General features: G+C 41.6%; 1 protein-coding gene across 9 annotated transcripts in view; it reads right to left on the reverse strand.

The window, feature by feature from the left end:
- Window positions 1–18,009, reverse strand: part of LOC149219736 (SPX domain-containing membrane protein At4g22990-like) — a 137,800-nt gene that overhangs the window by 78,152 nt on the left and 41,639 nt on the right. For all 9 annotated transcript variants that reach the window (XR_016249253.1, XM_089384479.1, XM_089384475.1 and 6 more), the window contains one exon: window positions 13,999–14,119. Coding sequence is in view for 8 of the 9 variants with exons in the window: in XM_089384479.1 (XP_089240605.1) it covers window positions 13,999–14,119 (121 nt within the window). In the remaining variant the exon portion in view is untranslated. The remainder of the gene's footprint in view (window positions 1–13,998; window positions 14,120–18,009) is intronic.

Below are 18,009 nucleotides of genomic sequence, written 5' to 3' on the forward strand. Positions count from 1 at the left end.
CAAGCATGGAACTGATGGGAGGGATAAGAAATTCAAGGCCAGATTTGTAAATCGAGGCTTCTCTCAAAAGGAAGGAGTAGACTATGATGAGATATTTGCACCAGTTGTCCGATATACCACCATCTGTTCGATTATAGCCCTTTGCTGCCTTGCAAGGATGGAACCTACACCAAATCGACGTCAAAATTGCCTTCCTGCATGATTTGCTTAAGGAGGAAGTTTATGTGGAACAACTCGAGGGGTACGAGGTTCAAGATCGTGAGACACATGTATGCAAGTTGAAGAAATCCCTCTATGAGTTGAAGCAAGCCCCTAGGGCTTGGTATGAGAGGATCGATAGTTATCTTATGAAGTTGGGACTTACAAGAAGCGGTGTTGACCCGAACCTATACTTCAAGGTTGAAAAGGAAAAACCTCTCATTCTGGTCCTTTATGTGGATGATCTCTTTCTGACAGGTGATGACCCCCTCATTCATCAATGCAAGAGGGAGTTGGCTTCCAAGTTTGAGAAGGACCTAGGACTATTGCATTATTTCCTAGTGTTGGAGGCATGGCAAAAGTCAAGTGAGATTATCCTTTCTCAAGTAAAATATATTGTGAAGCTACTTGAGATATGTGGGATGATGGACTGGAAGTTCGTGAATACTTGGATGGAACTCAACTTTAAGAAGCTATGTGGAAGTGTTGTTGGCCCGGATTGGTGAACCCTACTGATTATCGTCAACTTGTGGAAGCCCTGATGTTTTTGGTCAACTCTCGTCCTGACATATGCTTCGCTGTGAACACAATGAGTCAATATATGGTCAAGCCTCATCAAATTCATTGGATTGCTGCAAAGAATATCTTGAGATATCTCTGGGGCACAATCCATTATGGACTGAAATACACTGTCGGGAATTTGAGGCTACATGGATATACAGATGCTGATTGGGCTGGCAGTGTGGTGAATCGTAAGAGCGCGTCTGGGTGTTGCTTCTCTTCAGGGTCTGCCTCAATATCTTTGATGATCATGAAGCAGAAATTGATTGCACTAAGCATCGTCAAGGTCGAGTACATTGTTGTGAGTATGGCATGTTGTGAAGCGGTCTGGTTGAGGAAGCTCTCCAGTGAACTATTTGAGCACGTGCTGAACACCATCGTGATCTTCTGTGACAACCAGAGTGGGGTTCGTCTATGAAAGAATCCCGTGTTCCACGACCACTCCAAGCACATTGATATCAAGTACCACTTTATCCGAGATATGGTACAACGAGGAGAAGTTAGGCTCCAACACATCAGGACAGATGAGCAGGTTGCAGACATTCTCACGAAGCCTTTGGGAAAGGTCAAATTCTTAACCTTCCAAGAGAGACTTGGAGTCATGGAACGACCCTCCTATGAGGGTCCCATATGAGTTGGACATACAACTCTGGGAGCTCTTGGGGGCGTGGGGTACTTCTTGGAGCTACGAGCAACCATAGGGTGAGTGGTTCACCTTCCCTTAGTGGTGTGTTGGATAAAGGGTGAGTGGTTCACCTTCCCCTGTGATACCCCATTATAGTTGACATGTGTGTAGGGTGAGTGGTTCACCTTCCCCTACCCAAACACATACATGTAGCGTGAGTGGTTCACCTTCCCCTAGTGGTGCGTTGGATATAGGGTGAGTGATTCACCTTCCCCTGTGATACCCCATTATAGTTGACATGTGTGTAGGGTGAGTGGTTCAACTTCCCCTACCCAGACACATACACGTAGCGTGAGTGGTTCACCTTCCCCTACGATTGACATATGCATAGGATGAGTGGTTCACCTTCTCCTGTTGATGCCCTGACACACATCCTACCCATAGAGTCTGGGACTCATGGGAAGTACCTCTCATTTGGCCAATGGGTTGGGAAGAGATGGTTAGGGACCATAGCACTACCGATGGGCGCATCGTGTATTGTCTGACTATTGAAGTTTCTAAGTTTACTTGATTTAGAAACCCTTCATGCACTTTTTCTTATTTATTCCTACCTCCTTGTTATTTTTCTTTAACAAGTTATTTACAAAGTAAATACTGAAAATAAACACTAGTGCATGCTCGACATATTATAGATCAACAACTAAAAGAAACAAGAAACAAACACACCACATGACACCATTATTTTTGGACCAATGTCCCTGGAAAAACCCAATGCGGCAAAACCGGTGCAGCTATCTGAGGGTTTTCTTATTAAGCAATATCAGAGTACAATTTGGGTGTCGTAACCGGCCTACCCAACAAAGAATTTCCTAAGCAGCTATACCTCACAGTTTGAGAGAGATCTCCTGGCCGAAACCCCAGAAAACCCTTCTCGCAGCTCCTAAGCACAAAACTGCTCCTGAAACCCCAGCATCTACCCACTTTGGACTGCGTCAACCCCTCTCTATCTCACGCTGGCCTTGCGTCAGCCTTTCGTGGCCTGCATCAGCTCCAAGAGGCCCTACATCAGCTCTGGGAGCCTCTGCGTCAGCTCCTCTAGCCCCTCTGGTGCTCTGCACAACACTTGGCTGCCTCTGCGTGAGCCCTTGCTAGCTCTACGTCACCCTCCTTGGCTGCTGCGCTCCCGACACAATCTCTGCCTTCTCTGTTTCTCTGTACTCAATGCCCCTCAGCTGCTCTCTCGATCACTGATTCTATATCTCTTAGCAAACCCCGCTCTAGAGAATACAATGACTGATCATCTGGTGTATCCTCCAAGTGACCCTCAAGCCTCTTCTTATACTTTTCTTGTTGACACCTCAACGGCCGAGATTAAGTCCCTAATCAACGGCTAAGATTAGATCTGGCTTGATCCATGTCTTTTGGACCATTCTAACACAGATTCATATTAATACACATTAATATTTTATTTTCCCTAAATTTAGACTTAGGGACTCCATTAAAAATATTAATTATTTTAATATCCCCTGATCTGTTTAGAATTTGCCCAAACCCTTTCTGGGTATTAGAGATCTCACGTGCCCCAACCTCTCCACCAAATTTTGTGGCTAGAGCACATCCGATGCTACCCCAAATCAACACTCCTTCTTAGGGAGGATTGTGCTCTAGCAATACTCCTCACTGAGTATTGCTCTGATTATCTGGCATCGGTACCTGTGTTGATGCTAGGCCTTCTTGCAGAACATCCTCTGCACTGCTACCTCTTGTATTGTTGCCCATGGTTCTGCCACTGCCACTACTGCATCTGTACGATAGCTCCCTCTACATCCGTGCCTCTATTGGTCCTTTCTCCCAGCACTGCATCTGCACTACACCTCCTCTCATCATGTTGCATCGTGCTGCCCACTGCTGCACTGCAACTCAGTTACTGAGAAGTAAGTAACTAATCTCCCAAGTGACCTCCCTGTTGGGTTAGAAACACCCACTGATGTTGAAGCTCCCTCTACCGCTAACAAGTGCTCCCTCTCTCTGACCTTTGCACTGCTGCAACAACTCCCTGCATCTCGCACCGTTGCACACCTCGTTGTGCCTTCCTGCCCTGGTGCAACACTCTTGTGCCTCTCGCACTTCTGCAGCCTGCTAGCTCTGCGTTGTCTCGGGAATCCTGCACTTTAGCTCTCTTTGCCGCTCCATCCCCATCTGTCTCTACCCACTCAGCCAGTCTTGCTACTCCTCGTCGGGGCTCCCGTAGCAAGGTCTAATCCAAGAGGCTGGATACCTCAAGGATCCTGCCCCTCATTGCCTGTAGTCTGCTTGACTACAGCTTGATGTCTCCCCACTTCTTCTCAAGTGGTGCGTGTGCACTCATGGCACAGTCATTGTCTGTCAAAACTTCCTTCTCTGTCCGTTCTGGCGCTGCCTTAGTCTCGAAAGACTCTCCCTTACTGTTCTTACTTGGGCACTAGATCGCATAATGACCCATCTCCCCATAGTGGAAGCACTTGATCTTGGAGAGATCTTTCTTCTTCCACTTCTCATGCTTTCCCTCAGATGTTAGGGCCAAATCCTCCTCCTTGACCTTGATCCCCTTGCTGCTGCTACCCATCTTCGACTGCCGTCTGATCTCTTCCTGGCGAAGAGCTGCCCACATCTCGTCCCAAGATGGGAGAGTCCCTTTGCCTAGGATACAATGGACAAACACTTCCCAATCTTTTGAGACAGCATTCAGGGTTGTCCTCACCATAAGCTCCTGATCCAGTGTCACTCCTATAGCAGTCAACTGGTCTCGGATCTCATTCAATCCTCCGAGGAAGGTGTCAATCGATTGACCCTTCTTCCTCTGATACGACCTCATCTGGTTCTTGAGCAGCATTCTTCTCTGCACAGAAGTATGCTAGTACAGGTTCTTGAGAGCCTCCCACATATCAATTACCGTTTCCTTCTCAGTTATATGTGGTACCACATGCTCCTTGACCCCGTCAAGGATAATGCACTTGGCCCTCTCCATCGCCTCCTCGTACCTGTCATTTTCATTCGGGTCGACTGGGACAACTATTACCTTCAAGGCGAAGTTCTTGACATGATTCCTGTCAAGAACTGATAATATTTTGGCCTTCCAAACTATGAAGTTCGATCTCCGTACAGTCTATCCTGGTCTCTTACCTCGTGTAGTGCCATGATGCTCCGCTACTTCCCTCCTCGAAATTCATTGTTCGACTCCTATGAGTCTCTACTTCTCGTCTGGAAGTTCTCTTCTGGACTCCCTCTAAGTCCTACTCTTCTGGACTCCCTCTAAGTCCTAATTTCCCTCCTGGAAATCCTTCTGTCGCTTGTCGAGATGCCCCCTACTATGATTGTCTTGTGCAACTGCATTGCTTATCCAGGTTCCTCAACTAGAAACCCTCCGTAACAACTCCTCTGGACTTGCTCTGTTAGGTATTGTTCTGACTACAGTACCTCACCAGCTCCACTCTGCAATATTCCTGCAGCCTTCTAGACTCCAACAACTGCCTCTTTGTGAGTTGTGTCAGCCCCTCTCTGCCCCATGTTGGCTCTGCGTCACCCCAGATAGGTCTGCGTCAGCCCTGGGATGCCCTGCGTCAACAACGCTAGCCTCTCTAAGGCTCTGCACAGCTCCGACTTCTTCTGCATGGCTCTGGCCGGCTCTGTGTCACACTTATTGGCTTTTGCACTGCTAGAAACAGCTTCTGTCACCTCGGGACATCTGTTTTCTGCTGCTATTGCTCTGCTTGGCTGATGTCTTCTAGTCCTCCTGTGATCTACAATCACGCTCCAATACCATGTTGAAGTTTCTAAGTTTACTTAATATAGAAACCCTTCATACACTTTTTCTGATTTATTCCTACCTACTTGTTATTTTTCTTTAATAAGTTAATTACAAAGTAAATACTGAAAATAAACACTAGTGCATGCTCAACATATTACAGATCAGCAACTAAAAGAAACAAGAACAAACACACCACATGACACCATTATTTTTGGACCAATGTCCCCGGAAAAACCCAATGCAGGAAAACCGGTGCAGCTCTCTGAGGATTTTCTTATTAAGCAATATCAGAGTACAATCTGAATGCCGTAACTGGCCTACCCAACAGAGAATTTCCTTAGCAGCTATACCTCACAATTTGAGAGAGATCTCCTGGCTGAAACCCCAGAAAACCCTTCCGGCAGCTCCTCAGCACAAAACTACTCCTGCAACCCCAGCGTCTGCCCACCCTGGACTGCGTCAGCCCCTCTCTATCTCACGCTGGCCTTGCGTCAGCCTTTCTTGGCCTGCGTCAGCCCTAGGAGGCCCTGCGTCAGCTCTGGGAGCCTCTGTGTCAGCGCCTCTTGCCCCTCTGGTGCTCTGCACAGCACTTGGCTGCCTCTGCGTGGCCCTACGTGAGCCCTTGTTGGCTCTGCGTTACCCTCCTTGGCTATTGCGCTGATCTCCTGGCACAATCTTTTCCTTCTCTGTTTCCCTGTACTCAATTCCCCTCAGCTACTCTCCCGATCATTGATTCTATCTCTCTTAGAAAACCCCACTCTAGAGAATAGAATCACTGATCATCTGGTGTATCCTCCAAGTGACCCTCAAGCCTCTTCTTATACTTTTCCTGTTGACATCTCAGTGGCCGAGATTAAGTCCCTAATCAATGGCTAAGATTAGATATGGCTTGATCCATGTCTTTTGGACCATTCTAACACAAATTCATATTAATACACATTAATATTTTATTTTACCTAAGTTTAGACTTAGGGACTCCATTAAAAATATTAACTATTTTAATATCTCCTAATCTGTTTAGAATTTGCCCAAACCCTTTTTGGGTATTGGATATCTCACGTGCCCCAACCTATCCACCAAATTTCGTGGCTAGAGCACATCCAACGCTACCCTAAATCAACACGTACTCCCTATGACTAGGATCCATGGTGTCCAACAACTTGATCTGAGATCAAGGATTGACTTTTGTCAGTGGAGAGTGGTATGATCATATGACTCACTCTCGATCACTACTTCTTCATTATTACTTCGTGGTTCAGTAGAGCAGGATAGTGACAGGGATGGTATAGGATGACATGTTGGCATGATGATGTCAGATGGATTGGCAAGTGAAATTCTCCCGAGTTGAGAGGGAGTGTTAAAATTGGCAACTAGGGCCAACTTCCACCTTAAGACAACTCATATGATGGAGATGATTATTGCATCGGATTCCTCTTTTCAAGAGGTACAATCTTGATATAAAGATCATCTCATTCTGACAAGCAGAAATGGAATTTTGAATTTATTCTTTCTCATGGTCAAATTTTCAAGGTCGGCCTCAGTCAAATGTAGCCTCATGAAGCCCAATGTATGTGTCTCCTTACCCTCAACAAATTGTATAAATAGGAGTGACCCTTCTCTTATTTGGATCTCATGTTGAGAATTCTAGGGCATGAATAGTTAAAATATTTCTCTACTTAATAATTGCTTGTGATATACTTTTACTTCTTAGCTTATAGTATTTTCTTTGTTATGTTATTATTGTGTTCTTTTCATCAAAACAATTACCAATATACACAATAAAAGACAATTGACACAATATGTAGGCTTGTTAGCCAGGGCCAAAACCTCTCACCTCTTGAAAGGAAAACCCGATCAAAATTCTTCTTCTAGATCTTCAATTGATGAATACTAAGACCATGACAAAGACCCTTGACTCTAGTATCCTCCCAAGAACCTCATCACTAACCTTGATGCTCTGCCTCTTCCCTTTCTCCACTTTCTCAAGTGAAGACTAGAATGTTGTGTCTATCATGTGTCTACATTTCCATTCATAGCCTTCATCTAGACTTACGGCTATTAGTCATGGTCTCATGCATGACACATGAAGTGGAGAAACACAATTGTCACTCCTTTGTAATCAGGGGTGATCTAATTCAAACTCCCACTTGATCAGGGACCTCTCAGAGCTCCATCTTAGCTAGGGACTCTTTTATACATCAGCAGCTTCCTCTTTGTGGGTTCTTTAGCTACTTGATCAACTTCTCTCCATGATGTCATGAAATTTAGTTGATCTTCTTCCTTGTAGGGCAAGGCCATCTATTAAAATTGGCAACTAGGGCCAAACTCCATGTGGATCACCTTATTTATGGTTTCTGATATTTTTCCTAGATTCCTCTCATTGAAAGGTGTAGGATTGATCTAAAGATCATTCGATTCCGATAAGTATTTATGGAGATAAGAATTTATTTTGATTATGGACAAATTGTCAAGGTCGGCCAGCGAACTTATGTAGGCTCAGAAGCCCAACAATCATGTCTATTCAACCTCTCTCTCTCTCTCACACGTGTGGCTGAAAGGAAGACGTCCTAGAGCAAGGAAGACGCAGAAAGAAGGACGCTAAGGCAGTAAGTCATCTCTTTGACCAACGTTGACCAAGCATTGACCTTCCAGAAGTGTGGATTGGGTGTGGTTGCCTCTCCTAGGCAGGCTGCAATTTTTGGCATGAAAATCGAGGTGATCTGACCTCTGGTTTGACCGGTGTTGACTGCCCTAGTTTAGGGCTGCAAGATGACTTTAGAAATCTGCAAATTGACTGAACTTTTGGGGTTGTTCAAGGGTTGTTTCTTCTGGCTGTTTGAGGACAAGTTGACCGGAAATTGACCAAGTATTTTAAAGGTCAATTTCAGCTAGTTTGACCAAGTTTGACTTCGTTAATCTAGGGTTTGCTACTGCTGATATAAAATTACAAAATTCAGATTTTGTACTATTTCTCTCTGCTGAACTATTGAAGATAAAAAAAGATTTGATCAAAGGGTTTCCCCGCATTGGGGTTTGTCCCTGGCTAGCCGCCACATCTTGTGTCTCTTGTCTTGGCTTGTTTTTTGTTGATCATTTAATGTTCTATCTGCACTTTACTTAATGTATATGTGATTGCTAATCTGTGGCTAATAAGAAGAAAAATAAGTAAACTGCTCTAAGCATAGAACATACCATAATTTAACATGGTATCAGAGCTGAGGTGAAGAAAAAGCCCAAGCAAGAGCAAGAGCAAGAGCAATCACCGAAGAGAAGGTTGGCAAGGTTATCTTAAAAAAAATCATGGGGTCCTCAACACACTTCCCTGCTGAAGACAAACTTCGTGAGAAGTCTGACTATCACGGATGGAAGATGTCTCTCGATCTAACATTAGAAGAGCAAGGAGTGTTGGACCATGTGAGAGGCGGGATTGTTGAGCCTCCATCAAATGCATACGCTGCTGCTAGAAACAAATGGACCAAGGGAGAAGTTAAAGCAAGGAAGATCATCCGGGACTCTATCAACAAGCACTTGGTGGCCTATGTTTCCGAGCTGAACACCTCCAAGGAAATCTACGATAGACTGGTGAGTTTATTTAAAGTTAATGATGCAAATCAAGTCTTGTTTCTTAGAAATACGCTGAAGGAAATTAAGAAGGGCAAAGATGAGAGTATGCAAGCATATTTCTTAAGGATCACCAAGATCAAGAATGATCTCCTATCTATTGGGGAAGTAATTCCTGATAGGGAAATGACACTCACAACTCTTGGAGGACTGCCATCTGAATGGTATATATTTAGGACTACTCTTCTCAACAATAACGTAATTCCTGGATTTGAGGAATTAATGGCCAGATGCATTCAAGAAGAAACAAGGATGGAAGAGCAAGAAATGCCCATACTTAAAGGTCATCCCTCTGCCTTTTTCTTCTCATATTAAAAGAAGAAACAATTCCAGGGCTAAATTCAAAGGAAAGGATGGACCAAAAGGTGGAAGAAAAGGACGATGTTACAATTGCAATAAAACGGGTCACTTTGCAAGGGAGTGCCCTGATAAAAGGGACTCAGACTAAGACGATGATCAAAATCCCTCTCAAGGCAATCAAAGGAATGGCAGGTCAAATGGCAGAGGTAAAAGAATTGTCGGAAATCAAGGAAGAGGACAACCATTCAAGAAGGCAAGAAATTCCAGGTATGAATCTAACAGTGTTAACAATAAGCAAGATGAATATTATCTACAAGCAAGTCTATCTACTATTGTTCCCCCGGACTCACTGGGAAATTGGTTTATTGATAGTGGTGCCTCATGGCACTTCACTGGTTACGAAGAAGATCTCTATAATCTGATAGAAAAGGAAACCAACCTGGAAATTGTTCTTGGAGATAATTCAAAATATCCCGTGAAAGGCGTAGGAAATGTCACTCTTCAACTGAATTAGGGTAATACCATCCACTTACAAGATGTATTATATGTACCTGATCTCAAAAAGAACTTGGTGTCCATTTCAGCAATGGAAGACAAAGGCTACAAGGTGGCCTTCAGCGATGGCAAGGTACGTGTATGGAAAAAGAACTTTAAAGATGCTTTTACTCTTGGGTTTTGAGTTGATTCATTATATCAGGTCGATGGAAGTCCGCTAGATGTCAAGTCTTGTGACACATTTCTTTAGTCTGAACTATGGCATCGGAGGTTTGCTCACCTTCATTATAAAGCTCTACCCAATGTAAAAAAAATGTTGACCGGGATGCACGAGTTCAGATTAGAGAAAGAAGGTATATGTCCAGGATGTGTCGAAGGGAAGCTCAAAAGGGAAGCCAAAGCAAGACCTCTGATATATTGCAGTTGGTTCACTCAAACATATCCGGTATGATGCCTGTGAACTCCTTGGGAAGATATTTATATTACTTCACTTTTACAGATGATTATTCTCGCAAGACTTGGATATACTTCTTGAAAAATAAGGATGAAGTGTTTTCCTGGTTTCGGCACTTCAAAGCCTTGATCGAGAATCAAACTGAAAAGAAGATCAAGATCTTAAGACTGATAATGGGACTGAATATGAATCCAATAAGTTTCATGACTTTTGCAAAGAGGCTGGCATTAAGAGGGAGATTACTACACCATATACTCCTAAACAGAATGGTGTGGCGGAAAGGAAGAATCGTACAATTGTGGAAGTTGTCCATGCTATGCTCCATGATCAAAGACTTTCGAAGTTTCTATGGGTCGAAGCTGCAAATACTGTCGTATATATACAAAACCGATGCCCTCGTCAAGCATTGGGTTCCAAGACTCCCGAAGAAATGTTCACCGATAAGAAACATGACGTATCTCATTTTATAATTTTTGGGAGTCCTGTATATTTTCATGTGCCTAAAGAAAAAAGGAATAAATTGGGTGCATCTGGAAAGCAAGGAATCTTTGTGGGCTATAGAGAAAATACTAAGGGCTATAGAATCTATGTAGTTGGTCAAAAAGAAGTCGAGATTAGTCATGATGTCACCTTTGACGAAGATATGGCTCTTAGCAAGGTAGACAATCTTCCTACTTTAAGGGGATCTAAAGAAGCTGACACCGGGGAACCGAAGGAAAAAGAAGATGAGACGATGCCCAATGTGGAAGAACCTATGGATCCTATTGATCCTCCTCCACAAGAGCCTTCCTCTACTAGGAAGAGGCCTTCATGGCTTAGGGTGGACACTTGATGATGCTGAAGGACACATTGCACCCCAAGGAACCTTCCGTGAAAGTAAGAAGCCAAACAGGGATCAAGGATACCTGACCATCATGAGCACGATCATCCAAAATGAGCCTTCATCATTCACAGATGCCGTCAAGCATCAAGTATGGAAGGATGCTATGACCGAGGAATATGAGTCCATTATGAAAAACGATGTTTGGGATGTGGTCCCCAGACCCCAGGACAAAGCAGTTGTCACTTCAAAATGGCTTTACAAGATAAAGCATGCAGTGGATGAAAGTGCGGAAAAGTATAAGGCTCGTTTAGTCGCTCATGGCTTCTCCTAGAAGGAAGGTATAGACTATGACGAGATAATTGCACCTATTGCCCGATATACAACCATCCGCTCGATCATAGCCCTTGCTGCTTCGCAAGGATGGAACCTACATCAGATGGATGTCAAGACTGCGTTCTTACATGGTTCGATCAAAGAGGAGGTCTATGTGGAGCAACCGAAAGGATTTGAGATTTATGATCGAGAATCTCATGTGCGCAGGTTGAAGAAGGCTCTCTATGGGCTAAAGCAAGCACCCCAAGCATGGTATGAGAGGATCGATAGCTACTTGATGAAGCTGGGATTCACTAGGAGTGAAGCCGACCCTAACCTTTACTTTAAGGTTATAGATGATAAGCCTCTCATACTGGTGCTATATGATGATGACCTCTTTCTAACAAGTGCAGACCCTCTCATTCACGAATGTAAGAGGGAGCTGGCTTCTGAGTTCGAGATGAAAGACCTAGGACTTATGCACTATTTCCTAGGACTGGATGTCTGGCAGAAACCAGAGGAGATTTTCCTATCTCAAGGAAAATATGTGGTGAAGATATTGGAGAGATTCGGCATGGTGAACTGCAAGCCCGTAACTACCTCGATGGAGCTTAACTTCAAGAAGTTAAGAGGTAGTGCTACCGGACTTGTTTTACGAAATGTTACCGAGTATCGTCAACTCGTCAGAGCATTGATGTTCTTGGTGAACTCTCGTCCAGATATATGCTTTGCAGTCAACACATTGAGTCAACATATGGTTGAGCCTCACCACTCACATTGGATTGGTGCCAAGAATCTGTTCAGATATCTTCGTGGCACAATCACTCATGGGTTGAGATACACTGTCGGAGATGTGAGACTACTTGGGTATACTAATGCTGATTGGACAAGCAGTGTGATGGATCGAAAGAGCACTTTCGAGTGTTGTTTCTCTTTGGGATCTGCCTTGATATCCTGGATGAGCAGGAAGCAGAAGTCGGTGGCTTTGAGCACCGCCGAGGCAGAGTACATTGCTGCTAGCATGGCCTCCTATGAGGCAGTCTGGGTGCGAAAGCTCTTCAGTGAGTTGTTTGGATTTACATTGGCTACCACCGTGATTCTGTGTGACAACTAGAGCGGGGTTCGTTTATCAGAGAATCTCGTATTTCATGATCGCTCCAAGCATATCGATATTAGGTACCACTATATTCGAGATAATTGGATGATTCATGTGTTATTGTAACCTGCATACATACTGGCTAAGTGTCCCAAGCATCATTATGAGTTTTGCAGTTCTTAATATTTGTCTATGTGGTGGGATGACAAGACGATTGATGATTCCAAGGGAAATATCCATGTTTTCCTTACATGCATCCTTTGCAATCTGTGGCTCAGTATCAGCAAGTTTTGGGTCTCTAGTCATCATGTAGACCCACAATTGTAAAGGGTAAAAACATGATAGATGATGTCTGCCCACATTTTGAAGCTTTTCACACAGAAAGCTATTCTGTCAAACCATTTAAAACATCATGGATAGGGAATGATGCCAATTCCACCCAAATTTCAGAATATTAGTTATCTGGCAGCAAAACATAAATCTGGAAAATTTCTGTCTATTGATAGAAAAAGGAACAGCAACAGTAAATGCCAAATTAACTCTGCTACATTACCCAATGTTAGTTTTCTATGCAGATAGAACTGAAAAGGTATTAGTTTTCTATAAAGATATAAAAGGGCGCAACAAACAATAATAGAAATCAAGCAGTTAGCAAGAATGCATTACATACTTATGTTGGTATAATATACCCTCAAAAAGGCTTCATTTGTTTTCCCAAAGAATACCTTACTCATCAACCACTTAAGGTTCAATGTGCATATATATTATTGGAAGAGAAGAATGATCAAAGCTGCTTCTGACCAGGATCATTTTTTATCACATCGCCAAAAGAAATATTTGTCACTAAATAAAGTGGATTTGGTCACCAATCAAAGTCGACCAGATTATTCTAACTAACGGAAGGCTAAAAAAATAATATTAAAAAATGCAATGCTACAACTGGCAAATCATTACTATCCAACACTGCCATCGTGGAGAATTGCAGCTTGGGGCAGTGAACTCCGAACATGAAGCACATAAATCAATATATATCAAAAAGGGTTTAATTTCTCTCTCAATTTAAGTATCTAGTATATGTTTTCAGACCCTCCTCGTTGGAAGTTGTTGTAAGTTGTAACCATCCTCATCTTAGTTCAATGCATAATTGAGAATGGCAATAAAATGTTGGTTTAAGTCTTCCTACATTACAGATATTTTCCTAATTGAGTAACTAGACAAAATGAGTAAATTATCTTTGCCATTCAAGTCCAAACAAAGATGAACATGCATATATAAATTTGCAGAAACAAAGATGAAGTAAATATCTGTGTGAACTAAAATAAATTATGAAGATGGAAATAGTAATCAATCATATGATAAAATTGACGGCATAACTGAATTAGGAGCTTGCTATATGAAGAAGGAAAGGTTTCCAAGAAAATGCATTGTACAAAAGTTGGTAGCATTGATGTTTTCAAGAAATATCAGTTACGCAAACCTTTCATTGAGGCTACAAAACTTGATATGTTCACAAGATTCATGTGTTCTTCCTCTCTTTGTGTATTCAAGTGTTATGTATGAACTATCATCTCCTTTTTTATTATATAATCAAAATTTTCATAGATAATAAGTTACAAAAATAATATAGAGGTCGATAAATTAAAATTATAATTCCTCCTTAATATGAATAACATGTATTATTATATGTAATTTTTAAACTAGTTGAAAATGGATACATTAAGCTAACCTGGTGATCTAGCATCTTTGAAAATTCTTTAAGCAGGTGACGACGGTCTTGTGTTCCTTCTTGAGCTTGTTGCGCATATTGCCTCACCTTCTTCTTCATTAATTTATAATTGATGTAATATCTGTCATATGAACAAATACACCCCTTCCAATTATTTGAGAAATAATGCTAAGAAAACTATGCAAACAACACATAAGTCAATTAGAAATCAAATTAAAAAACTGCAACTAATCTCTATGGCATTCCATCGCATACAATACTCAATTCATTTCTACAAATTAACATTTAGCACATAAAAAAGATGGTCATAAAGATATTTTCGAGTCTAATAGCATCAATTTTGGTGGAGAGGCAGCCCCTAGAGAATCCAAACGGACATTAGATTGCATGGCAAAAATGCATGATATGAGAAATTTCCCTTGACGGTCATACACAACGCTATTCCAGAAAGGAAAGGAAAGATGGCACCCAAAAAGGTCTAACTGCTTGTTCCTAGAGATGATCACAACTCATGAGATAATGCCTTCAGTTCTAAACTTGACCTTCCATCTATCGAAGGAAGCACCAATACTTTCAATTGTGAAAAATTCCTGCTTTACCCAAAGATAAATTTAGCAAAAAATAATGTTAGGCTCATTAGTCATGTCATAAGCTTAACATTAGTAATGTGACCAAGTCATGAAGTTATGTAACCTTAGGCCTAGTTGGTAAAGTTCCTTTCACACTTCAATGTCTCTCTTTTGTTCAGATCCTAAGTTGATCGCATCTGATAAGAGATGCAATTGTAGGCAAAATGGCCAATTTCTATGCAACTGAAAGAGCTGGAGAGGGCTTATAGCCAATTTTTATGCAACCAAAAGAGCTAGAGAGGGATCAAAGGCTCAACTAGCGACATGCAACGGCATTCAACTAACGTGTTATATTAGTTAGCAAAGAGCATATATATTGTTCTGCAGCTGCAATTTAGAGTATTGTGACAACTATTCTACAAACTAGGAAAACAAATGCAGCAGACATGATTGCAGAAATATATAAAAATAACTTTATTGACATAATATTGAATAATACATTAGACCAAAGAAAAATTCCTTGAGAAGGTATAGAGGTCAAATTAGGCCAAATCAAAAAGTAATATGGGTGTTGGCCTATGCCAATGAGCCAATCATTCAAGACTGCCTACAACAGATAATTCCAGCAACGTGCTTCACATGAGGCCTGAGGCCCTATTTATAATTCCCCCTCCTAGTTACCCTTTTTTTTCTTTGCATGTAGGATAGACGGCTATACACACATGCATTGTCTTCAGCATTTTAATTTTTTCCAACCTCCAAGGTTCATATTGCCACTTGTGTGTATATTTAAATGATTCCCACCTCGGACTACATAAGTAAAATAAAGTTGCAATGCACATTATCTTTAGACATCATAATAGTGAATTGATTTCCAGCTAAGCAATTATTTTTAGGCCTTCTCATGTAACATCTTCTTAAGAAAGATCTTTAGACAGTGCAAACCACCACCTTTGCCACTTAGTTTGTTTCTCCCTTCCAAAGCCGACACCATTTCCATTAATAATTCTTTGAGCTCTTGATAACGTCATCTAGGAATGTGGAAATCCATAATGTTTTTCACCATGGGAACAAGTAAAAGAGTTTCTTCTCTTTGTAGAGTTGTATCTCTTGAACATCTGAACTTGACTTTTGAGAATTATGAACTCTAGTTTTTCTTTCTTTGACACTTGTGGAAACCAAGTAATTGGAAAGAAATTGGGCTTTGCAAGGCCAATGAGCTTGTTCCTTAAAGAATGGACAAATTTTCAAAATCATTTTTTATTAGAAACTCTAGCTGATCATGTTGTGTGGCAGCAAAATTTCAACAAGATATTATGCCTTGCTATGCTGAAGCATTTTCTAGCTTGTTTCTTTCAGGTGACTTTTTGTTGACAGATGATTGGGATGTTCTTCGACAAAAATAACATAATTAATTGTCAGGCCAAGAGGTAACTCCACAATGCGAATTATGTTTTTGCATTAAGATTGCTCATGGATATATACATGGAGGGAGAGACTCTTGGGCTTCACCTCCCAGTGTCTCTTCACATTCCTAATCTCCTTATTTTCTAACTACATTATTTACATGAATTTCCTAATCCCAACGATTAGGTGTCAACATTCCCCCCCTTAATTTGAAGGAATGTTGGTGAGTCCAAGCATCATTCTGAATCTTTCGAACTTTTCTCTTCCAAGCACTTTGGTGAAGATCTCTGCAATAAGCTCATTTGATGAACAATGGCGTAGATGGATTGTCTTGGCCTCAATATGATGTTGAATCATATGATATTTTGTATTTGATATGTTTCGTTCGATCATGGAACTTTGGGTTCTTGGCCAACTTTATTACAGAAGTGTTGTAAATCTCCTGCAAATTTTCCTGAATTTTCTTGAGCCACAATTTCCTTTGTTGCTTCAGTTGCTGCGACATATTCTGCCTCAATTGTGGAATCTGTTGGAACTAATTGTTTGCGTGATCTCCAAGAGACAGCTCCTAATCCAAGACTCGTAACATAACTTGAAGTAGATACCCCAGTTTCTTTGTCTCCATCGAAGACTGAATCAAAGTATCCAATCAAGCTGAAGTCACCCACCTGTGTATACTTGAGTCCAAAGTCTTGAGTTCCCTTCAAATAATTTAGAACTCTTTTTGCAGCACATCAATGTCCCTCACAAGGCTTTTGCATAGACCTGGAGAGGATTCCAACAACAAATAAAATGTTTGTGCTGGTACTAGTTAGGTAGTTGAGACTTCCTACAAGTTGTCTATACTTTGTTGCATCATCAAAGCCTTTTCCTTCAATGGATGTGAGCTTTAAGTTCTGTTCCATTGGAGTAGTTAAAGGATTGCACTCAACCATGCCAAACTTGTTCAACAGATCTCCAATGTACTTCTTCTGAGAGAGGAATATAAACTTCAGATGTTGAGTTACTTCAATACCAAGATAGTAGTGAACATACCCCAAGTCTGTCATTTCAAAACCTTTCCTCAATTCCTTCTTTATGGATGCAATATAGCTCTCATTGTTCCCTGTCATCAAAAGATCATCTACATACACCACAAGATATACAACTATTTTTCCAATTTTCTTGACAAAGAAAGTTGCATCATCAAGATCATAACATTTGAAGTTGAATTTCAGAAGATGCTCCATTAACTTCTCGTACCAGGCTCACGATGCTTGCTTGAGGCCATACAAGGATTTTACAAGCTTGCATACTTTATGTTCTTGACCCTTCACAACAAATCCTTCTGGCTGGGACATAAAAACATTCTCTTTCAGATCTCCATTCAAGAAGCAGTTTTTACATCCATTTGATGGACTTTCCAGCCATTTTGAGCTGCCAAGGCAAAGAGTGTCTGGATGGTAGCCCATTTTTGCTATGGGGGCAAAAGTCTCCTCATAATCGACCCCTTCCTTCTGTGAAAAACCTTTTTCCACAAGCCTAGCTTTGTGCTTGTCAAGGGAGCCATCAAATTTATACTTGTTCTTGTAGACCCACTTGCAGCCAATTGGTTTGGTTCCCAATGGAGGATCAACCAGCGTCCAAGTGCCATTCTTTATTAAGGCATCATATTCTTTCTGTATCACTTCTTTCCATTCATCATGAGAAGCGACTTCTTTGAAGGAAGTTGGCTCAAAATCTGTAGACAAATTCAGTTCACAATCATAAGAAACATCCATATCAACAGGTGAATCAACATTGTCTACATCACTTCCATTTTGCCTGGTTGAATTTCTTGTCCCTGTCTTTCCAACCTCATCAAAACGAACACTTTCAAGTGTCTTTGTCAGTGATTTTGGAGGACATTTCTGAGATGGCCCAGGCTACTCAGTTGACGGAGTTGGGGCTGAATCAAGATTTAGTCTCCCAATTCTATCAATCACTTCACTCAAAGTGTCATCAATGGTTGGAGCTTCATGTGGGGGGAAGAGTGCTTCAGAAGAAGATTCCACAG

Source organism: Pinus tabuliformis, chromosome Q, assembly GCF_031772625.1.
Source record: "Pinus tabuliformis cultivar Carrire ecotype Pingquan chromosome Q, CPIR1, whole genome shotgun sequence".
Lineage (NCBI taxonomy): Eukaryota > Viridiplantae > Streptophyta > Pinopsida > Pinales > Pinaceae > Pinus > Pinus tabuliformis.